This window comes from Polyodon spathula, chromosome 4 (assembly GCF_017654505.1).
Source record: "Polyodon spathula isolate WHYD16114869_AA chromosome 4, ASM1765450v1, whole genome shotgun sequence".
Lineage (NCBI taxonomy): Eukaryota > Metazoa > Chordata > Actinopteri > Acipenseriformes > Polyodontidae > Polyodon > Polyodon spathula.
Window position 1 is genome coordinate 64,651,086 of NC_054537.1, and position 25,740 is coordinate 64,676,825.

At 38.5% G+C, this 25,740-nt stretch overlaps 1 protein-coding gene and 1 long non-coding RNA gene across 2 annotated transcripts; one reads left to right on the plus strand and one right to left on the minus strand.

Annotated features, from left to right (window-relative positions):
• Positions 1 to 2,988: 2,988 nt before the first annotated feature.
• On the minus strand, positions 2,989 to 5,872 carry LOC121314746 (transmembrane protein 158-like). Its single transcript, XM_041248383.1, has one exon. The coding sequence runs from the start codon at positions 5,643 to 5,645 to the stop codon at positions 4,974 to 4,976; it is 672 nt and encodes a 223-aa protein (XP_041104317.1). The 5' UTR covers positions 5,646 to 5,872; the 3' UTR covers positions 2,989 to 4,973.
• A 15,977-nt stretch (positions 5,873 to 21,849) lies between these two features.
• LOC121314747 lies at positions 21,850 to 25,403 on the plus strand. The gene is made up of 3 exons (XR_005950147.1): positions 21,850 to 22,016; positions 22,928 to 23,056; positions 24,179 to 25,403. It is a non-coding gene; the product is annotated as an uncharacterized LOC121314747 (long non-coding RNA).
• The last annotated feature ends 337 nt before the right edge of the window (positions 25,404 to 25,740 follow it).

Below are 25,740 nucleotides of genomic sequence, written 5' to 3' on the forward strand. Positions count from 1 at the left end.
TGCCAGCTTTTTATCTGCCTGCTTGACCCCATTCACAATCTGCCTTAAATGAAGGAAATAAAGGTTACTCTCTTGAAATGTACATAGGTCAGCTATTTATAACCTCAAACTGCTGCTATTAATTGAGGTTTCTAGGGAATGGAGGCTTCTGTCCCACAGCTAAAACTACCATCTGGTGATGTAAACAAAAAAAAACTGGAATTTCAACATGCAGAATGTGGTAAACAGACACCATTGATCTTATACATGACAGTTTGGTTATGAGAATCTTAAATATGATTTTATCAAATAATTGTTTCTAGACACTTCGTCCCAGCAATGACACTGTCATCATAAGTAAGGAAAAACAGGTGGTGGTTTGTGAGGCACAGGCAGGGCTACCACCTGAAGACTGCATTGAAAAGTAATTCCATTGAAACGAAGCAAAGCATTTTCATTGATTATCTTACACTATTGTTTTTACAAAATTGTAGCCAAATCGATTCCAAAATGGCTATTTTCTAACATTTCTACATGAACGGACACCCGTTTCTATAGTTCCTGAAAGGGGTCACTCGCCAGACGTTCACTTTTTTCATTAAGAGCTAGAAATTCTCCTCTGCTTCTCCAGTATTGGCATAAAAACAAATAGTTTTTGTTTTAATGTTTAATGTAGTCAGCTTGAGTAGCAAGTTATGAATGACAGCTCTGAAACATATTGTATAACAAGCAATCGAACAATATGTTATTTTCAGGCGATTCAAAGAATAAAAAGGGGGGGGTATCACTGCCAGGGCTGGAGGGTGTTCCAGTTTTGCTGAGATGCTGAAAGAGGATTAGAGGACGGTTTAAAACCCTATATTGCTTTTATATCAAAATCGTGAATCGATGGTATAATTTATTCAATGCATGCGCCTACTAGATATTTCTTACACATCATACTATTGTCTTCTTAAGCGGACTGCTTTCAAGTCAATATGAATAGCAGTGCCAGTAACTTGGGTATAAATAGCCGAGCGTACAGCTGAAGTTTAGCACTATTACTGGCCACTGCTGGTGAAAACATGTACAGCACGTGTGTTTCATATATTTATGATTTCTTCAATTAAAGCCATAGGATCTTTTAAAATACAGGCTGACAAACAACATTAACTCACTGGGTATATGGCACAATTTGCTCATGAAATGTCACTGTACTAAGCTTTTCATACAATATATTGATTAGAAAAATTGGATTTCCTCAAATATATTAATAAGCCCTACAGGCTATACTTGGCTGAATAAAGTATTAATGATTGGCTAGCCTGATTTCATCAACTTGTACCTGCTAGACTTTTTTAGCTTGATTTTTTATTTATTTATTTATTTATTTTTAAACCTGTTTTTTTTTTTTGAGAATTTTACAGCACTGGGAATCGCCCTGTATTACATCAACCATCTATCCATGGCACTCTGGGAATTGCCCCCTAAAATCAGTGGCTAAGGTAATGCAGAGGATGCATAGTGCTGTAAAATTCTCTTTAAAAAATCCAGCTGAGACTTATCCTGGTGATAGGGATGCTGGAAGGGTGCTGGTGGTGTGGCTACAGGGGTTACAGTTTAATTCAATGGCTTTCAGCATCTGCACTTTAAATTGTTCCAATGTCACTGGATATAGGTTGGTCATATCCACCCCTAGGTCAGTGAATATAATTGAGCTGAATAAAATCTGTATTTTGTAATGACAGTCCAGTTCATATCACACAAATCTTAATACCAAAGCTGAAATTGCTACCACAGCAGAACGCTGCTGTGTTGTTGTTTGGTGTGTGTTGCAGCCGAGGACGTTGCGAGCTGATGATCCTGGAGCCAGCATACAACCCTGGGGCACCAACCCTGCACACAACCACCACTCATCCCTACACACAACCCTGGAGCACCAACCCTGCACACAACCACCACTCATCCCTGCACACAACCCTGGAGCACCAACCCTGCACACAACCCTGGGGCACCAACCCTGCACACAACCACCACTCATCCCTCCACACAACCCTGGAGCACCAACCCTGCACACAACTACCACTCATCCCTGCACACAACCCTGGGGCACCGACCCTGCACACAACCACCACTCATCCCTACACACAACCCTGGAGCACCAACCCTGCACACAACCCTGGGGAACCGACCCTGCACACAACCACCACTCATCCCTGCACACAACCCTGGAGCACCAACCCTGCACACAACCACCACTCATCCCTGCACCAGAGCACCTGCACTGAGGGAGCACTTGCATCTTGTGTACAGAATGTTATTGGATTATTTGTGATTTATTGTTTTGTTTTGTTTGGGACTGCAACCCTACTGACTCTATGACTATGCAACTTGAAAGAATTTTATGTTCATTAATCAATCAACAGTTAAGTAATGTTTAACAGTACAGTAATTGATATAACATGGTTATTCTGTAAACCATGTAATAACTAATTCATTAATTAAGATACAACAGTCATTGTGTATATGTGTTTTGTTAATGTGGCCAATCTGTAAACCGATGCTGACTTGGATCAATTGATAATCTAATCATCTCTTGTCTACAGGAAGACAGCAACAAAACAGCAGAGATGCTGATCATTTTTGCCTGACCTAGATGACTGTCAGAAACATGATTATTGCAGATTATTCATCTATCGATAATATTTTTTTCAGTAAAATCTAAATCAAGACTAAACACATTTGTAATCATATTAAGAATTGATTATTATTACAACCCTGGTGGCAGCTCTGCTAGTATGAACCTATCTTCACTGATAGTGTTATTTATTTATTGCAAGGGTTTTTTGTGCTTGGGTCCAAAGAAAACAGATAGTCTAATGGTTGTCGTTTGGGAGGTTTCACCTTGCTCCCTGGGCCATGCATTGCACTGTAGATTTTCTTAGATTAACAACACAGTTTTGTACCATGCCCACTGAGGACAACATCTTTTTTTTTTTTTTTTTTTTTCTTTTAATGCAATGAGTTATGACGAGGTCACAAGATAAATGTAAAAAACAGATGTAAAAAACACATACACACACAAATGTTGGAAAAGTGGTACAAACTTTAAGCATGTTTTATTGGACCCAAATACGATTTGAAATCTGCAAGGCATTCTTGTGTGGGTCCATTTTTAAATATCCCAAAGTGTAGTATTATCCAGAGCTTGAAAGTATTTAGCACAACCGGTACTCCATCATAATACCGTCATTCTTTAGATGAACTGCAACAGAAACTGGTGATCACATAAAATAACATATTACAAATCAACCTGGGAAAGTAACTAAGCTGCAAGTTTTTAATGCATTTGTGTTTTATGATCAGTTGCAAAATGAATAACACTGTTGTGTTTGTTATTGTTTTTTTCTTCATCACTTACTGATTTATGTTCAGATGCAGAAACAAGATCAGGATTAAGATGGGTTATAATCCAAACAATCCTCTTTAGAGGTACAAGCCCACAAGAAGTAAAATAGACAAGAAGCTAGTGATCTGCAAGGACATGCATTTTGCACAATGATTACTGGGTGATTTGTTGTAAATAAATATAGATTAGAAATAAAATCACTCAGCATTATTTAGATCAAAGTCAGATGTTTAATTTAGCAGGAGTGCAACAGGGAGAACAATTTGTGATAACCATTATATAACCTTGCTGTATTTCTGGCTTTATATGGTTTTCTTTCTATATGTTCTTCTGTCTACTTTTGATGCCTAAGGAGAACTACAGTCTAACTGCAAACTGAGCAAACCCTTGGATGGAGTTAAATAAAACTATGCAATGTCACTTGTAGGTACAGCTCTATCTACAGTAAACGGAGAAGGATCACGAGATGCATAGCAATATATGGATGGACTCAAAGTACAGCATTAACCTAAGGTTTTTCCTTTCCAAGGGAGCTAAATATGATTGACATGGAGGGGCCAGATGAGAACAACCTGTACTAACACTTGTTTGAGTGTTGTTCCAGTGTAGGGCCACCATGGGCAAGCCAAGGCACAACTGAAACTGCCTGACTACAATTCTACAGTTTTTCAATTGTTCCTTTTGATACATCAGTAATTCGACTAAAACAAACTTGCTGCAGGAAGATGTAGCTTTTACACTGTATATGACCAAATACATATCAGAGAGGGCATGTGCAGAACAAAGGAATCAACAGTGAGGGGCTGTCTATTCAAGCACAGTGCGCTTCATGTGTTATTCATTTTTTTCAGCAATCTGATTCTGTCCATTCAGGACATTTTTGATTGAATATCTCTGCAGAAATATCACTGTTTCTCTGTACATTTTAATTAAATCCACCGAAAACCTGCTTTGTGTCTGATTATCAAACGTTTGGTAAAAAAGCAGAGCTGTCTTCAGGTTATAAGGACTATAAATAGTCCAGTGTTAACAAAACTGCTTGTCAAATTTATTCAGGTTGTAGGCCTGCATTTTTCTCCTAAACATCTAAAATGTCTTGCAATAACAAATATATAACAAAAACACACTCCAAACATTTAAAAAGTATTAAAATAATGAATTACAAAGTGAAGTATAATACCAATGTAGTATTTTCAACATTACAGTTTACTCTCCTAGAAATAGCATTGATCGTTTAAATATTTGCAGCAATTAATAAACAAAAAATAAAAATGGTAGTTATGCTTGTGTACATATACTAGATACCACGTGTTAGAAGCAATTGAAATACACTACAGTATGCTGCATTACTAACAATATTCATAAAAATATTTTTATTTAAAAAAGAACGTTAAAACACCAATACCCAAACTATTTTTTTTTTGTAAAACAAAACTGCCTTAATATCGTTACCTGCGTGCAGCCTATCCCATCAACTAACCAAACGTTATCAAATGGTTTTCCATACGATCGATTGCGTCCATCAAAGAAATAAAATAATACAATCCCTTAAAATGAAGCTAAAATGTAAACAGTTTAAAAAAAATCCAAATCTACAGTTTTCGTTTTATCTTGGTCTCCTTTGCTCCATGCCATTCGGGAGAAAGCCTGCGATGATAGGCACTGGCCATATGAGGGCTGCAACGCTCCACACAATGATCACCAAAGTCATGAAACAGGCCACTAAAGTGGACTCGATTGGCTTGCGGTTTAGTCTCCAGCTGTTATCACCTTTCAGCTCGTCCAAGCTGAAATCTAGACAGCAGAAACCCAAGGGCTCCCCAGTTTGCGTTGGGTGTGACCTGGCCTGGCCGAACCTCCTGCTCCGAGAGAGGCCGCACCCGACACACAACCTGAACTCCTGCTGCCCCGCCGAGACACCAAGGTGCTCGATGACAACAGGTGAGACGACTCGATTAAAAGCGGCCGAGAAAAAGGCTCGCCCGCGGTTGGTGGTGGTGTAGATGAGGACATCGCACTGGAAGCCGAACTGTCTGTCCCAGCGGGCCACCAGTGAGGTGGGCATTAACCTTTGCACGCTGATGTTGCACAAAGGCTGGAGTGCGGATTCTGCGGATCTCTTGGAGTACCGTACGTCCACGTCTAAGTTTGCAAGGAATTTATTGGATGAGTTGATGGGGGGAAGCAGAAGGTCCTCGTCGTTCCAGCAGCGGGACCACCTAAAAACGCTGGCGGTGGCGAACAGAGCCAGAAAAAGAAACGAGAGGTTGTTCAGCATGGCACTGGGGGGTAGCCTCCTCCTCGCATGGTGTTAGTAATGTATTTGTAGAGAAACCGAAACTACTCGTAGTAGATAAAGCCCGGAGGAGGTCTCTGTGTTGTCATGCCCATTGTGACTGTGTCTGTCAGTTTCAGCACCACTCCACACAACGCCACTCCTGCTGTTGCGAGAATGCAGGATTTACCGAATGTAATCCTCTTAAAATTGAAACGTCACTCATTTGGTTGTGTTACTCCTACTTCAACGGCATTTTATTCTTCTGGCAAACGACGCTTTGCCAGGTGGTATAGTTTGTGTAGTTTTGGGTTACATCAGCTAGCAGAACAGAAGGAATGCAATGTCACGGTGTTGTTTGTTAACAACCTGTTGCACTATATAGTAAACAGTTTTATGATTCTGTGGAGTGTGAAACGGCTGCTGTTGGTTTGTTCTGTTGCACTGGGAAGATCAGTTTTTGTCATCTGTGTAGAATCTTGGTGTGCTTCCTTGCCATCATAAAACACTTTAATGTAAATATTATTTAAAGGCTTGCTACCTTTATGTTTTTTATTGAGATAAAGTATTACAAAGTGCAGTAAGTAATTACGTTTACTAACAAATGTTTAAGACATTATTGCAGGATTTATTACAGTTAGATTTAAAAAAAAAAATAGTTTTAACAGAAATGCAGTCATACCCAGGAGCGCTGGAACTAGGGGTGTTGGGGGGTGCGGCAGCAATCCCTGGATTGAAGTGCTGTGCACCTGCTTCCATCATATACAGGGGTTACAGTTTTGTTTAATGGCTTTCAGCACCCCCACTTTAAAATGAGTTCCTGTGCCACTGCTCATGCCTATAGATATCTACTGATTTGATAGACACTACTTAATATTAATAAAGCATGCATTCTACAGATTAAGATACACAGTGCTGTCATAGTTCACTTTATTTTTTACGTATTGATTTATATTTTAAATGCAGGTACTGTTACGGATTTCTAGATAAAAATATAGGTATTTTATTCATTTACATAATATATAAGCAGTCTTAAAAAGTCAGTCCTGTGTTCATGTATGATTCAGATTTTTTGTCCAACCCCCTAGCATTTTATCCTCTCTGTTGCAGCATCCAGTTCAAGTGTACTTAGCAGTACATACAGAATGTTGTCCTTTTCTACTCCCATACTCGATACAGTACCTGAGCAGTTGCACTGTTAAGTGCGTCAATCTGCCTGATAGCTACCACATTATAAGAGAAAGCAAACTCTAATGGCAATTCTTCCTCACGAAATCAATAAAAACTAAAATACAATAACGCTTACATGAACTGTGTAATTTCCCTGTTTTATTGTGCTGCTCAATCAAGCTTCCAGACACGCATCCCAAACACACCACTGAAGAAAACATGACACATTTGTTAACATGTTAACATTGTAAAATCCTTAAAGGGGTTATATACACTAGCACACATCTTCGCTGCTGTTGACTTTCATTACTGTAGGTCTCAGTAGTGGTACTGCAAAACTATTAGAAGTGCATAACAGGTAAGAGTGAAAAATAATACAGACTTGAGAGGTAAATGTACTGAATTCCACCATAGTGAAAAAACAAAAACAAAACGCATAATAGTTTACTAGTAAAAGCATAACAAAGTCTAATCAAGCATAGTGGATGTATGGTAAACCAAAGGTAAGCATTGCAAAGTATAGCAAGGTATGGTAAAGCATATTAATAAACATGGCAAACCTGGGTAAACGATGGTAAAATCATGAATGCATAGTATAGCCATGGGGAAAGCATGGTAAAACTGCAAGAATACTCCGTAACAATGCTGTGGTAAACTATTACAAGGGAACATAACACTGATGCTGTATTTTTGAGAGAATTTCCCCCTAGTTCGAAACATAAAAAAGTGGGGTTTTATTTCTCTGTCATATCCCCTTGAATTAATTAACAGCAAGATATCATTGAATTGCTCCGTTCAAGACACACATTTGATACCTTGTGACTCAGAAATTAAATAAAATAGTGCTGGTGTGTTCAAAAGTAGCTGTTTTTAATATGTGTTTAAATTGAAGTATGTCAATAAAATCATCGCCATGTCTCAGATTGTACTAATTTATTACCTAATCGAAATTCTGAACGGTAATAATTGACAGCAATCCATGCAGTGAGAACACTATTATTCAAAATCATGAAGCAAAACAAATGTGTAGACTCTTCACAAAAGCCTTCGATACAACTGAAAACATGCATGTGCATGTCATTATACACTACATGATTTCCATGCTAATTTGAACTCGGCTCTCGCCAAGATAAGCACCAACTAAATGTAGCTTTACAGTAAACTAATGTGATCCAGCTGCATCTCCATCCATTTGTGTTGCTTTCCATCTGATGATGTAGATATTCTTTTGTCTGGTGTTGATGGCTGAAGTTTAATGCTGGCTCCAGGGATTCAATTGCTAAGGTCTTTCAATGCTAAGGCCAAACATCGCAGCATCTGGTCATGACGCCAAGTAAACCGTCCTTGGCTAAGACCCACCTTACATCCTGTCAAAATGTGCCTTAATGTTGCAGGTGATGAAAACAAAGGACAGGAGAGATCCTCACCCACCCAAAGGTTTAGGTTCTGTGGTGATGGGAGAACATCATATGTTGATCTGATGAGGAAACTGATCCTGCTCTGTTCCATTGTCCATAGGTCTTGCCAGCCGATCGTGCGTTGTTCCACACTTCCATTCTCCCTGCTTGGCCTGGGAAATGGCCTTTACACACCTCATCTTCTCCTGCTTTTGCACCTCGTTGACTACCAGCTTCTACTGTTGAGCTGGGATTGCCTTGTGCCATGTAGGCACAAGACCCCCTCTGAGACCAAGACCCCCTCTTCCATGCTGAACTTGCCCCATAATAGCATCTTCCACAGCTTTCTTTGCTGCCCACTTTCTTCCAGTTTTCAACAAAGGTGCTGCCTCCCTTACGCATTTGTCGCGTGAATCTACTAATGTCATTTCCAGTTGGACCTTGGCGCACTTAAACTCCTCGGTTAGAAATGAGACTAGTAGCTGCAGTATTCCTTTAACATAAAGTCCCACTCTGCTGAGGCAGCATGGAACTCCCAACCATTTCCTGACATATGAACTGATTAACACTTCCAGCTTCTCAACTGTTGTCAATTAAACCTCGTACACAGTCAGTGGCCACAGCAGTCTTGGCAGTAGACCAAACTGAAAGCACCAGAGTTTTAGTTTGCCCGGTAAAGCGCTGCTGTCTGTGTTCTTCAACCCTTCCACTACTTGTTACCTAACTTCTCCCAAATGAACTGTGTCCTTTAGCTCCCTGTTGTACCATCTCCCAAGACTTTTCCTGCCATTATTCCAACTTCTAGGTATTGCCATGTAGTGAAGTTGAAAAACTAAATTGCAAATCTCCAAAGTAAGCTTTCACTAAATTTGTTATTGTCATTGGTATGCTGAAAAAATCAAATGCTGCCCAAGAAGTTCATGTGGCACTGAACTATATGCATTAGCCAAATCCAAACAAATCCAATAACAAATACAAACAGAAGAGTTTCAGTCTAGCAACGCGTTACTTGGTAGATAGCTCCAAATAAGGTTGATTAATCAATCAATTAATGTTTAATTGAGGCTCCCAAATTCAAAGCTGTACTAATCAATAAACTATTAATTGATTAAGCATTGCATCTCTATGCACATTATTCAGAAACAGTCAAGACAATTGTTGACAGTCCAGTTGGTTTACATTCTTCAAAGGTAATTGTAAGTCCCTGCCCACTCCCCTACCTTGAAAACTGCTTGCTGCTAAGTTGCTCTGTAGTCTAATAGACACTTTCAGTGAGTAAGAAAGAATAAATGATAGATTTAAGCTTTGCTATAGACCCAGAAACAAAAAACAAAAAAGGAACCTTTTTGTTTTCATAGCACTAATAACATTGTATAGGAAAGTGTAAAAAGCTAATTAATGTGGTAAATTATGAGCCAAGTGTACACATGTAGCTATTTTGTTGCTGTACACGGTAGTGTTAATTCATTAGGCAATATACTGTAGCCATCTGGTAACACCTTATTGCTTAAAAAAGGATCAATTCTACAATTAAATTGTGTAAGAAAACTTATCGACAAGGTTAAAGGCTGTGTGGCAGGGTGCCCCGCTCCTATGCGTATTTTGTGTTTTATGTTGTCTGTTATATGTATATATGTACTGGTGCACAGAGTGTGGGTTGGGTTATCATGAGTGATTGAAAATATAGTTGTATTTATGCACGGGGATTGCACAATCACTCCACGTGCAGATTAAACTGGGTATTAGGGTGGAAGCATGGGGAGCACAATTAGCACGATTTGACGATTGATTAGCAATCGAGTCGGTAAAGCTGCATAAAAGAGGCAGTGTTTCACTCACTCAGGGTTGAGTATTCGGTGAGTGGATAACGGGAGAGAGAAGGAGAGTAAATTGAAAACTAAAAACTAGCAATTGCTATGCGTGCTGGAGAACAAGCACGATGTTTGTTTGGTCCACTGTTTGTTTCTCTGTCCATTTGGCCATTGTGCCGTTTGAGTGTTTTGTTTTGTTCAACTGTTTTATTTTGTGTATCATTAAATTGCGCAAGCAACGTGTTCAATTCACTTGCAGTATTGTCTGTTCTTCCGTGTCTGCCGTCACCGCACAGGCCAGCTTGTCACAGGCTGCAACACACCAGACGCAATGCGACAAGCTAAACTGTGCAGTGGTGCAACAAAATGAATAGAACCGATACTTTTGATAAGTATCTTTCACACCACAGATGACGTGACATGCGGTGTGGGGGTATGGAAGGCCATTTGAGTCAAAAATGCGTTATTTAGTACACGTTTCAAAGATTTAGTACTCATTCTAATTTTGAGTTTACTATGGGTTGTAATTGTAATTTACGTGTACTAATTTGGCCAATCAGATCACTGAAAATGAAATGAGAACCATTGAATTTAAAGAAAATAGTACATGTAATAAATGATGTAATTAAAAGTAGCCTTACACCTGCCTTACCAGCCGAGTTCGTGGTGGTATATGGACTTGGCATTAAGTAGTCTAGTGCAAGATGGACAGAACCAGACTCTCTGGAGGAGCATCGCCGGAGGTTTTACAGCCTTAGAAATCACTTTAATTCAGTGGTAACCCCACGGTAACTAATATGTCATTTTAAACAAGTGTTGCAAGATCTGATATTGAATCTAATAGTAGCTTTGTAACTCAATTTTTTGTGTAAAATATAATTAGAAAATAAATTTAAAAAAAACGATTGCGTGCATTGTTAATACAAACTGAACCGTGTCACAGTCAGCATTGTCTATCTACTCTTGTAATTATGCTGCGTGCCTGTAAAATGACCAGCCACTACGCAGAAAATGTGTCGTTAGTTTACATTTATTTTGAACATATACTATTTTATGTATTCTTATTGGTCCAAATCAATGCATATATTAGGTATGTGTTTTTGACCAGGCCTTCCATACGGGGGTGACACCAGGGCGACACTGGAGCAACGCAAAATAAATAGAATGAAATCCTATTTTTTGCGATTTGTCGTGCATCAACTAGGGAATTGACCAGTCAGGGAACAGCTTCAGTGCATGTGGTCCAGCAGGGTGAAGCAGTATCCAAAATGATGTGGAAAAAATATAGAAAAATATGCAGAGTTTTATAACAAAGACCATCACAATTATAAAGATACATTGCAAGGTAATATAGGGAGTCCATTTTGAAGGCACTGAATAAGCCTGGCATTTATGATTTACTGCCATATATGTTGAAATACCATCAGAGGCAATCAATTTTATAGTTTTATTTATCTGGCAGTTTTCCAATCTGTCCCATCACCTCTGGTATCTCACTGAGAAAATATCTTGTCATCCAATGATAAATCGCACCACGTCCGGTGTGCATTGGCCTTAACTGTGTTCTTGAAGACATCTGGAATAAACAAAGCCAGGTTGTTTTTTTAGGTGTGACAGGTGTAATACACAAGTGGGTGAGGGATGGGAGCTCATTTTGTCCATGTTGTAAGTGTGTGCCCTGGAGAAATGAGATAGCCATGCAGTGGTTACAGTATAAGAGCTCTGCAAATGACCTGAACACCCGTGTCATTCAGTTCTGCAGAGTGTGATGTGGAGAAATGAATATCAAACTCATTTCACTTCAGGTGATAGGCAAGGCAGGTTAGAACATTTTCCTGACATGTCATGTAGCTCCTATCCAACATATATTATAACAGAATTCCTCCTTGACCCCTTCTGTGATGTCTAACTTGCTGGATATTGGAGGTGGAACTATATTGTCTGTGTTATGACTGCTTGGGTGTCTTACTATGGCATGGTAATGTCGTCCAATTAAAAAAAATAAAAAAAAATAAAGTGTATTTAAAGAGCATGCTTTAAATACTTGCCATTTGGTCTTTGCATGGCCATGTGGGAACCGCGTTTTTGATTTGATTTGATTTCCCAAAAAATTCATAACTTTGATGTAACACTGCCAGTATAAACTATATTCATTTTTTGACATGCAGAAGACATTAACAGCACATTGACGTTAACGTGTAAACGATGAGAACAATCTATTTGTCTAAGGTTTGGATCTGGACAGTGGTGAAATACTGGCTATTGGTTTTGTTAAGTTTCTTCTACAGTTTCCTCCCTTTGCAGACTTGTCTACATGTTTCAGGTTTACTTGTCTATTCGGGCACCACCTGCCACCTGGAGCTCCCCGCAAATACGAACCCCCAAGTGCCTCTCCAGACATGTAGCAGCAGTGCTTGCCTCTCACTAAGTGCTCCCCCATGAGCCTCGCTGTTGTCGATCTGTAACCAAGAAACACAAGGTGGAGTTTACTTTCTAAGCAGAACAGTCTCCACGGAAACATCATCTTGTTACTTGTTTAAAAAGGCATAGGCTTTTAACTATGCGTGTTGTCCTCATAGCTTTTGAAATTGTGGGCCCTGTTCATAAAGCTTGAACTGATCACTGATCAGTGTTCATTGATTAAATAAAGATGAGATGTAAAACCAAGGTCTTATTGTAAGTAACTCTGCAGCAGCAGCTAGTTGGTCATGTACAATTGCCCCCTAGTCTTTGTAAGTCGCTTTGGATAAAATCGTCTGTTAAATGACTGATTAATAATAATAATATATTTAAATGAAACAGACTTAAAAAACCATTTAAAAATATATGATGAACACTGTATAAATTATTTATTTTCAAATGAATAGTATAAAGTATAAAATATTTATAATATTTTCAAATGAAAATAAATAAAACTAATTTCTGTTGAAATTTTACATCATTCCCCAAAGATTTTGATGAAATGTGTTTTCTGAAAAATTAAATCTTGAGTACGATGGACGGCGTTTCACTTATCGGATATATCTGCTGTGAATAAAGCTTGTTTGGAAGAAAACAAGATACATCAATTGTAGCTCCGACGTTGATAGACTGGAGCGTCACACATGTTTACTGCAGCAACCATAGCAACGCGCTGCTAATACTTTGACAATGAATAACAACCAGAGCCAATGTGTACTAAAAATGTAAGGATGCAATTGCAGCATACTGCCAACAGCTTTAAATGACTATTGCTCTGACTGTAACAATTTCTCTTTAATATAGTTACTGGATGTTCTAAATGCATGTGTTGGTGAGGGCTATTTTAGAGGAAACAATGATTTGATGCACAAGCTCTTTGGCAAGAGTTATGAATTCAAACTTGACTTGAAAGGATGCTAACAGTCTCAAATAAGTACATGTACAGTTTTCACAAGCAACATTTGCAAGCAGACTAAATAAAAAACAAACAAATGTTGAGTGAGAATGGAAACAAAACAGCTAAGTCTTTTCCAGGCCAAGCTATCTATATACATGCCATTTGGACAGGAAATCTCCCATTGCCTCTGCTTGCGCTTCTCTGTCTTGACGATAAGTAGAGAGTACCAGTGTTACCAATTATTTCAGCACATTCCATGAACATCATAATGCTGAATTATCATTCAGGAACAGCTGGAGTAATGTTGTTTGTTCAAGCAGCCTAGCACGTTCCTGACAAAAAGGAATCACTTAATACCTTCCATATACGCTTAAGGATTGATTTTCCATCATAAATCTTTCTGCCTCGCAGGATCAGAACGTAATTTCTTTCCAGAAAGAACATGTATTATTAACTGGGTTGAAAGCAGGTGATAACGTGCCAGTAACCTAAATCTTGAAGCCATAGAAGAACTGATGTTTATACAGAGACACAAGTTTGCACTTGTTATTTGGTTGTAAAATGTAGGACAACCACTAATACGGGGCGACTGACCAATGTATTACAGGGTTTCTGATTATCAGCCAGCAGGTGGAGATACTAAGTACTAAGTGTTAAAAACTGAGTTGTGGTTATGGAGCAGGACTAAATCTGCTAACCATGTTTCATTACAGTTCTCTATATAAAACTCTGAAGTGTGACTGTGACAGAGAGCGAATGAATCGTAGTCAACAATCTCCCTCCAGGCCATCCAGAAAGGGGGCGGAGCCACAATACCAGAAGTCAGGTAGGCGATGTGTCAGTCATGGATTGGAGGATACGTGATTGCACTCGCTACCGAAGGGGGCGTGACTGAAGGTATAGCAGGGGATGTGGCCAAGCAATCTGCTCCTTTGTTCTGGTTACGGAAAGACCTGTAAAGGACTGTGACAGAGATTGAACGATTCTTGGTGTTTGATGTCCCTCCTGACCTGTGAGGGCACTATGTAAAAGGAACGGAGTACCCTTAACTAAATGGCACGACAATTTATTCCTTAGGGTAGGTGGAAGTTGGTCATTTAGGAAGGGGGCTGAGCTACAGCACCCAAGCTCAATGACTCAAGACGGCGTGGCATCCGAGGATTGGAGGAAAGGATGCGCTCGTTAACCGAGGGTCATGGGCGAGGGTATAAATAGGGGGCGTAGTGTAAGTGATCTTTTCCTTCCTTCCTTTTCTTTTCTAAATGGTTAGAAACAACCTAGAAGGAGACCCTGTGTTAGGAGAAATGCAAGTGTTTGTTTGTCTATTAAAAACTGTTTGTTATTTAGACTACAAACACGAGCCGGAGCTGTAGCCGAAGGCCAGCATCAAACCCGGACACCAGCACTTCCCTTTGTTTCACGGAGAACTCTCTTTGCACCACTAACACTAATTCACTCTCTGAAGTACCTGTGTACGTGTTTTGTGTTGCATGTCGGTGTAAACGGGACTTTTGGTTACGGGTCAAACCCGGAGATTACAAACAAGGTGATGAACCCCGCTATAACTTTATAACATTTATTATTTACAGTTGTTTGCCGTAAGGCTCTGGACATTGAAACCGTCAATAAACACCCTTGCACTTGTGAATTATTGTCTGTGTGATTAATCTGCACTGCACTGCACTCACCACTTTGCCACAAGGACATACAAACTAAAAAAGCACCGTGAGTGTTTAGTGTTGTCTTATCTGTCTGTTTAACTGTTGTTATTTGTTACTCTAGATGGCTAAATATCCGCGTCCGCTAAGCCAGTCTCAAACCCGGACTACACTGCACTATTGTTTCCACCTATTATTGTATTAAATCACCACTTGCACTAGGAGCACTCACTATTGGTCTTGTGATCGTGTGTGTATAAAGCGTGTGTTATTATTAGTATTATTAGTATTATTTCGGGACTGAACCCTGTGGTTTACTTGTGCTATACACATTGTTGTGTACAGTAGAGCCAGGTATTATTATTTAAGGTTGCCAAACAAGCAACCCAGCACAAATAAAGAACTGTTTTTCACCGTGAACTGTGTTGTGTTTGTTATTACTGAGCACTGCATCACCTCTACACCTGCGCACTGCAAACCACTTTGCCTCAGTAGTACATATATATATATATATATATATATATATATATATATATATATATATATATATATATATATATATATATATATATATTGCACTTTTTGTTCCCACGGGGTGTCATAACCATGACATGTAATAATATACAGTCTTTCCAAGGTAGAGTATCCAGTAATATTCTCTGAATAGTCACATCACAGTAATCCCATCAATAGGTCAGGAGAACAGAATATCAGTGGGTGTCCTCTGATCCCACAACCAAGCCAATTGTCTCTTTAGACCCAGGATCTTACAACGGTCCTACAGGTGTCTACTTGAGCTCACTGGGCATCTGACCAGTAGGCTGTGCTGTGGAACAATGAGGAGAAACATTCCCTGCACAATTTGATGTGGCTCACATGTCTCTGGGCCTAATTAGCGTGGTCTTTCCTGTCGATAAACTCAAAACTTTTTCACTTGTTTTTCACTTTTACTTTCCACCTCTCCATATTTTCATAAAACCAGCAGACCCTGCTGCAGCGGTAATAAGCGGAGAGTCTGCAGGACCTGTAGCTCGTAGGTTAAGAGGTTAGGCAGAAAACTCTTCAGAGAGAAGCTTTTTTGTGTCTTTGTTCAGTTAAGTCAAATTACAGCCTGCACTGCCACGGAGACCCGTGAAAGAAGAATATGTTATAAAAGTTACAACTAAAATGATTTCCTGCCTAGTTGAATAACCTACTCCGACCTCATAATGGAGCAAAATGACAGGCCGCCCCTGTGGCAGCTTGTCAGGTTCAAAAAGTTAATAGGAAGGCACAAATAAGACAGGCATCCATAAAGCTGTCTTTGAGAAATCAATAGACACTAGACACATTAAGTACCTTACTATTGCTATCAGCATCAGGTATTACACCTGCCATAACACTGTCAAGTGTGTGGGGCCACTATTGGCAACTGACTCAACACCACTGATTCAATGTGATGAGTCTTCAAGTTTTTTTTAGAGGGATGTTATGTCCATTCCTCAAATCCTCTAAATTCTTTCCCAAATATGTCTCATTGAGTCTTGAGACTTGCATGAAAGATTGATAATATATTCAGTCTATGATACAAAATCCAACCTTTTATACAGTGCAGTACATTATTACAGAACACATCTGGGATTCTACTGAAGAAGGCACTTTCTATAACATTTGTCTATTTGACTTGTCTTACAAGTTTTCCCTTTGAATGTTGATTTAGCATTTAGAAGTCACAAGAGATTCTTTTTTGTTACACAAATACTGAACGTTATGCAAGGCCCTTGGTCTCGAGTTCCACCTGAAAGCGTTCACTCTGCTCAATTCAATCGTGTTCATCAAAGGCACTCTATTATATGCATCAGCCTTTGTTTTACTGAGCCAGTGTTCCTAAATATTTTTTGTGAAAAAAGTTAATTTAAAACAATACATGTGTGTACAAAAAAGGAAATAAAGGCTTTTATTTTAGAAACTACAATAACGCTGTACGTAATTATGCAGCAGCAAATGATTAGTTTTGGAGATCATGTTTTTTTTTTTGTATACTATTAAGAAAATGCAGCAGTGCCTCAAACTTCCTTTTTTCACAGACATTAAAGCACTCGATATGTTTCTTCCTGTAGGTTATTGTAGATCTTAAAAGCACCTGCGCCATCCATCAATCCATTAATTCCTTAAAGGTCAGATACAAAAAAAAAAAAAACATGACATTTCTTTTAAAGGGCTCATTTTAAACGGACACTCAGGATGTCACAACACAATGCTATTCTACAGCTAGTTAGTTTACCTAGTGTTTTGGTTTAATACTGTACAGATACCATACAGTGTGGTAAATCTATTACAGCACTTCAAATGAATAGCATAAAGCATGGGAAAAGCATGGGGAAGCAAAACATTTTAAAAGGGTGTTTTAAGATGAACATTAAATGGTTGTGTGTGGTTTTGAAGCATCAGTAAAAACAAGTTTATTTGTTTTCTTTTTCAGCAAAAAAAATAAATAAAAGCAGTTCCTATTTATTTGCACAATAATTTCTACTCTGGTGGGCCTTAACATATACTGTTCCAACTTTTTTTTCCAGGTCCAGTTTACAATTGCATACATTTAGTGAAAAGCTGAGCAAATTTACCTTAACTTTACTAATATTAGCCTAACCAGAATAAACAGAACAGCATGTTTGACTTTGACTTTGTCTAATATAAGTTCATGATATTGACCACTGTCACGCCAGCTCCTGTGTCGGCAGTGAAGGTGCTTGCCTCTGTGTGGTGAGCAGCAGGAGCAGACAAAGAGGTGCCTCCAGTTGAAGAGGAGCAAAAACGATAATTACCAGCTAAATAATGAGAGGCCAAGCTGGGCCTATCAGCAGGGAATTAAAACAGCTGGAGTCTTGATTGAACAACAGCCTATTTGTTACTGTGAAAGGATCGCGCAGGTGGTCAAGGCTGACTCGAAGAGCGTATTTATTTAAAACAAACAAAACCCAAACAGGCACAAAAATAAAGGGTTAAACAAAAACAGTCTTGCAATACACAATCATAAAACAAAAAGACCCCCTCACCCGTGCTGTGTCGCTAGCTCTCAGGCTCTCCAAACAATGGAGCTGTTTAGCTCCCCTATATACGATGTGGCCAGGGTTGATTGACAATCATTCAAACTACACCTGGCCACATTCTCACATGTATTAACCCTGCCAACCAGGCCCCCCCCCAAAACCCCCCCCCCAAAAAACAATATACACCAGAAACAAAAAACAAACAAAAACCCTACACAACAAACCCCAATATTTACAAAAACAAACCAACAATAAATTATTCACAGTTACCATAATTAAATATCCAAGGAGACTGTTTTCATTCATCTTGCAATAACAACTCACGACTTTTTAAGCAGATACAGTTACACTTTATCAATTGAATTACATGGATCATTTACTTAACATTATCAACAGTACAATTCACGCATATGTGAAAAAAACAAAAAACGATGTTTGACTGGCCCTTTTTTATATGTATAGTGAGGTACTGTATGTATAAAACCAGCACACTGCTCTGATCCGATTGCAAGGTTTTTTGTTCAAGTAGTTAATAAAGCTTTATTTGAACAAGATGGCGGCGCCCATCAGGAAAGAATGAGCTGTGACTTTATTGTGTTGGTACTGCAAATCATAGACACATTTCCAAATTCAGTAATAATGATGATATAATATTTACAGAGCGTATGATTGTTCAATCTTAGCGAAGTTCATCTGAGGCAATGCAAATAAAAACGTCACCGGAAATAAAATACAGTAAGTAAGATCGGCGGCGGCAGCAACGTGTGGTCACACACAGTTAATAGCTACTAGAACTGTACAAATTGACAAGTTAAAAGTTCATTATTGATGTACATTTCTACATATATATCTATATCTACATATATATATATATATATATATATATATATATATATATATATATATATATATATATATATATATAGTGGAAAGGTTTACTCTGACCACATTATTGTTTAATAAAGATTATTTACTAAATATCGGAGCAGCAGCAGCTGCATTACATTTTCACTCACTCCACGCAATGTCACTGTGGTAATGAACATGGCTTATAAAATACCGTACCTCGTTAATAATCGGTTAACTTTTTTCTACTGTGGGGTTTGGCTCCAGGTTCATGTGTTGATTATTTCTGACTGTTGTATATGAGGCGCCATTAGGGACAAGATTCAAACTTACATCTCGTACATTACATACTGAAATCGCATACAGTGAAATCTCATACACTACATACTGAAATTGGATGCATTACAGTGAAATCTCATACTCTACATACTGAAATCAAATACGCTTCGGCAGTGAAATCGCATATCATTACTTCTTCATAGTATGTTTTTTTTTGTTTTAAACAACAGACAGCATAGAGGCCTTTCGGCTCTTGTCTTCCTCAGTGTGTATTCAAACAACTTAATAACATTTGTATCATGTTATCGGTGATTATTACAATTAGTTGATTCACTCATTCTTAAAGGGAGAAATTCAACATTACAGTAAAATAGTACACAGTTGTTTCTCAATAACTTATTTTAAGACTCTAAGGGCGCAGATGCCATGTCCCATTGGGTTAAAATGTCTTGCTGCTGATGATTTAGGGTCACGGTTCCTTATTGCACCTTTGTGTTCACAAGTTCTGTTTTTTAATTCACTTTTTGTTTTACCAACATAACACAATCATCATGGGCATTTTAATAAATACAGAAATAAATTCCAGATATCTTACAAAAATGTTTTCAGAATTACCGGATAAAGATAAGTTTGATTGTTTGTTACAAAGTAATCCTATCGTCCAGTAACCTATACATTAGCCAAGATACATACAGATTTATTCAATCCATCAGGGCATCCATAGTGGATGGAATTGGTTCATTGACAAAATTAATAACATGATCTCAGTAGGCTGATTACCACATTAATGCTTTAGTACTATCATTGCTCTCTTATATTAAAGATGCTATCAATTTTCTGAACCAAACCATGACTATTGATAATGTATCACCCTCAGATTTATTATGATAAGGCTGTTATGAGCACGTAAACTCGTAGTCCTCGTGATGGGTCGCAGACTATACAATACTTTCTAGACAGGAGCAGGGAGACTCAATATCTAACAGAATATTATTTACAGATTTAAAGAACTGCAAACTTTGGTGTCATATTTTCCCTCAAACTCCCTCTATATACTAATACAACCCACAAAAAGATCTGACCAAATTCAATATGACAAATGTGCAAGACAGGGGGCAAATACTTTTTCACGGCACTGTATATGAGGTGTCAATTTGAAGTTTGTCCCTAATGGCACCTCATAGTTTTACGCTAGCTGCTGCATGCTGAGCATGTTCATGTCCACACTAGATAAGTGTTAATGAAGTCACTTCAGCCCTGAAATATACACTACATTGACAGTTCTCTTCATCACCAAAGGGACTAGTTACATCTCTATTACTCTGTGCTCCATCTATAACAAGACAGTTTTCCAAATGTTTTTATACATATTTTCAACATCAGACACACTTTGCAAAGATCCGTTGAAGTATTATGTATCAGTTGTGTTTATGAGGGTTAATTCAATTGACAAAACTGTGAAAAATGACTGTCAAAATACTAGCTGTGGAAAGCACTTAGAGTGGTGTCAGCTACAGTGACTCCTTCATATTAACCCACTTGAATGTTTGCAAATAATAGCAGTTTGGATATCATCACACTCTAATATCACTCACATTAAGCAGTCGTGCAACTGATTTCCACCCCTTAATATCACTTTGGTAAATAATAAAAGCGCTTCTTATAGTATGTACGTTCCTGTAAAGTGTTGAAATGACACAGTACGCTAGCATGATACAGCATGCAGAATGTGTATGTTTACAGTACAGAAATTGCATCAATGGATGAACTCCACTGTAATAAATGCTACCTTCTGCAAAAAAAAGGCATTCTGTTGTGTCTTAATGACTATTTTGCCATCCTATTGGTACAACCTAGAGAAAGCCTCTATTTCATCTTCTTAAAAGGGTCTCTACAGAAAATATTTTTTTTAAAGCCTTCGGTTATATAATTTTTTTTTTGTATTCATTTTGTATTCCTTTTAGTAAAAACAAAGTCAAATATTGAACTTGCATCAAAGTAAGTCATGATATCAAGCCCAGCATGATTTTGTAATCTATGAGAACTGCACTGTTTCTTTCTTTCCAATATATTACAAACGCACTACTGAATTATTTTCAGTACCTTTCAGAGGTCGATTTCAAACACTGTAACCATAGCAACATGTTGGCTCTTCCAGACAGGCATTGCAAGTTGAATAGCTTGAGATACAGCAGTCTGGGGAGTGTGGGTTGTTACCATATGAGGCTCAGACTCTTCCCCATGTGTTAGGAGGGCTTTTGAAAGACAAGTAGGTAGGAGGGTTGGGATTCGGTTATGCAAGGCTGGCCACACCTGTGGAAGTTTCGTCATTTGGCAGCAATGACTCCATCTGTTCCTACCATTTACACTTGTTTCACAGGATTTACAACATGCATGTTTCACTGGCTTTACAACAATAAAAAAAAAAAAAAAAAATTAGGATTAAGAGATTAAGCAACCCTGTTGGTCCATTTGAGCTGAAATAACCCTTTAGCGAATACAAACAAACTGGAAAACTAACACAGTCGAGTACTGCAGAGGTTAAACGTTAATGAAAAGTAGTAGAGTTTTTCCAGGGGTACTTCAGCTCTTTTAAAGAATACTTCTTCCCTGTGCTGGGTTTATTAACACTGTTTGCTTTTGTGCTGCGTTGCAGGTGTGAGATGTGCTCCCTACATCAGAGTAAAGCAGCAGGCGCTGCAGAGGCTAGGACCATGCTCCCTGTGCTGGGAAGTTTCATGGATGACACTCTGAGGAGAGTGCAGAACTATATACAGCGAGGCGGGCGTGTGGGAGAGACACTACAAAGCAGAGACCAGGAGCAAGGTGAAGACGTTGTGGCATCCTCACATTAAAAAGCAGTGGCTCAAGGCTTCGGAAACAGATGTATATGCTTTTATTACAACTCAGTGTTACAATGGCAACAGGATGAGAGTAATATGTCTTGTGTATGATTATAGGAAGTTTATTGTTAAAGTGTCTTTAGCAACTCAGGCATTTAACTTAGGGGCTTTTAAGTAAGCAGTTACTCGTTTTTAGAATTGTTTTTTTTCTTTTGAGACAAAAAAATTCTGCGAATAACAACCTGGAGAAAAAAGCTGTGACTAGCTCAGAAATTTATGCTAATTTAAGGATGATTCTTGTGCTGTTCAATGTTCTTGGTTTCTGTCTCACTCTGTGCTCTCCAGTTGTTACTGCATTCATCTTTAGTCTATCCTTTAAAAGTCCAGATTGCAGGCAATGTGCTCAAGATTTCGCTGTGCCTGGTAATGAACCCTAACTGATGAAACACACAAGAGAAACTGCTAGAGTAGAATGGCCTTGCTTTTAAGCAAATTTAAAGGCAAAGGTAAATTTTCAAAGGGGAATAAAATAATCTTAACAGTATGCAACCAGCAAGAAACTACAGAGAACAGCAATTTAATCGCTCATCTATTGTCGTTCCAGCAAACTCCTTTTAAATATTATCTGTTTACTGAAACGAAACAACTAAACATATCCTTGTATTTCATCATCTGGCAATGACAGGAAATGGGTAGCCAGTATATCTCTACTTAATTGATAATCATCTGATGTGCCAGCTGTACTAAGAGGTGTTTCTGAGAATGTGAATGTTAACAAGAAGAAGAACACATGAGTTAAGATAGCAGAGATGTACTATTTCATACCTGTGCCAAGTTGCTCTTCATCATGGTTAACATGGATCTCTGATTTGCTTCCCTGATCTTTCGATTCAGAAATCCTGGCCCAAGTTTTACATGCTGTCGATGTTCCCCTGTCCACCAGGGAAGCTGCACATGGGCCATGTCTGTGTGTACACCGTCAGTGACATGATTGCACGCTTTCAAAGGATGAGAGGAAATCAGGTAACGCATGGCTTTGGTTCTGGCAGTTCAGTGTTTGTTACATTTACCACGGAGCATAAATTACTTAAATGTTTTTTTTTAATTTAGTTTACACAATTATTCCCATGTGGTTCCCATTGAAATTCATCTAAATATTTAATGTATTTCTAAAGTCTGCTAAATCATTAGTAGTTGGGTTATGAAAAGGATATAATTACACGTCCCCACGTGTTGCTACAACTCTTTAAACAACAGACCTGTCATTTTTCTTTTCATTGTTAGGTTCCTGACAACTTTTTGCACTTCTAACCTTTAAAGTCTGTTTCAAAGCTCCTTTCAAAATGTCCTCTCTAGTGCACTCACACTGTAAGGATTGTTGCACACATTGTGGAACTGTTTTGTGGTATGGAACAGAAAAGCCAGAGCACTTGTTATGTTTTTTTTTTTTTTCAATCGCTCTTCCTGCAGTGATTCAGAGGACAGATCTCAAACCCAAGTGCACTAGAGCAGACATTTTGAAAAGGGCTTTGAAACAGACTTTAAAGTTAGAAGTGTACAAAATGGGCAGGATGTTATCAATAAAAATAAACATTACAGCCACGTTATTTAAACAGTTGCAGCAACACGTGGAGACGTATAACCCTATATATTTCGAAATCCTGCTACCTGCTGTTTAAGCTGGTTTCATCTGAGTTCAGGTTCTGCCCTTTAGTTGTGGTTGCCATCCAGAGATATATGTAACCTGGGCTAGACCAGCAAACGTCTTTATGGAAGTAAGAGCCACGTTTTCTGTAGTTTTGTTGACAATCCACTGCAGTTCTCTGGATGACGTCTGCACTTACTCATAAAGACAGTTTGGCTGATTACACATCTACAAGTGAAGAGCAGCCTCTGAATTCCATTTCAAAGCATGGTACACTAACTCTCCTGAACTTCATATGGAAAAACTTTTAAAAAGAAACCTAGAAGGAAGGTTTAAGTTACAGAAAGAGAATTAATGCTGTTGTCTGAGATTGTTCCTGTAGAAAACAGCACAGCAGGGGATAGGACCATGCTCCTTGTGCTGGGGGATATGTTTTAATCAGCTCCTTTCCCTCAGGGAGTGCAAGGAACCCCTCTGACTAGCATTTCCCTCTGTTTCAGTGCTGCAGCAGTAGAGGCTTGATGGGTGGTGCCTAATTTACCATCTGCCACTGGCTACACTGCCTTCTCCTAGCTGCCAGGCTCGCTGTGCATGCTCTTCACAATCACTGCACTGCCTTTCTTTCACCTGCTATCATTTTCCTCAGATGCAACCTAATTGGTTTGCAGCTAAGAGTGATAAGCCGACTCTCTGCATGGGTCTGCATGCAACAGAACTGTCAACTGACCTACACATAACATGTCATCTCCCACATAAACATTTATTGAATAAGGATTGTATGATTTACATAAGAGTTTGTTTTCTGCTACAACCCACTGAGTAGAATATAACAAAATCCACTTCATCCATCGTTCAGCCTAACCGATTGCCAGACGAGATTGTGTTTTCATGCATGCCCAAAAAAACAGCAATTATGAATAGTTCAGGTGTTGCCATCAGCACCATGTCTGGAGGGGTTTGGCCAGGGATCCTAAAACCTGAGCACTTCTAAATAGCCACTTAAAGAATTCCTGCTGGAGGTTCCAAGAAAATATAAATATATATCTATATCTATATTTATATATATATCAGGCATATTGTGAAATTAAGCATAGTCGTGAAATGCCTAAAAGCACTGACTACATTCATTTCTACATCTTCCATTATGTAGCCCTGTGTATATTTAATGCTTAAAATGTAATGTTTTAATGGGAGAGACAAGCAACACAGTGTAATATAATTGGTAATTACTTCACAAAGCTGTGCATCCTCCGTGTATATTGCTCTCATTGCATTAAAGATTAAATTTAATTGAATAAACTGTTTTGTATATTAATCTGCCAGACACTTTGAGTATCAAAGGGACACATACTTCTGAGACTTATAGTTTATTTTAGTTGGTGTATATACTGTGCAGAAACAAAATGCTTTGGATTAACAACAAACTGTTTCATATTCACGCTTGAAGTAGGTTTCCATGGTTGCCTGTAGCATTTCTTGACGCCTCAGTGTCATCTAAATTCCAAAACAATTGGTTTCTGTCAGTTATTATCTGATTTAACACATAGGTCATGGACCCTACAAACAGTGTGGGATATGAAGTCCTTTAAGAGTTGGAAAGTACTAATAAATGAGTTCCATATTAGGAATAAACAGCGCCAATTGTTCTGAAAGGTGATTGGTTGGATGGGCCACTAGATAAGGTGTCATTGAACCAGCAGTGGGCAGAGGGGATTGGGAGCGGAGTGAGTGGTGTTATGCTGTATTTTGCTAATAAAAGTGTCATTCTTTTTTAATTATGATTGGTTTTCCTGGAGTTATTATTCTAAAGCAACCAGCATCCTAACAGCCGTATGCTTAGAAGTTTTCTTAAATCTGTGCACCTCAACTCAGAGACACAACGCATAGTGATATAAAAATTGACACATTTAATTATTACTCAGGTAAACCTGCATTAAAAAATAGCAGAGGGCTCAACTTTCAAGAAACAAAGCAGTGAGGGTTCATACAAAGGGGACACCAATATTACTGTAGCCATGGAAATTCAATGAGATGCACAACAAGAGAAACTAGAAGTACTGAC

Coding starts and splice junctions, on each gene's coding strand:
- LOC121314746 (XM_041248383.1), bottom strand. CDS start 5,645: ATGCTGAACAACCTCTCGTTTCTTTTTCTGGCTCTGTTCGCCACCGCC.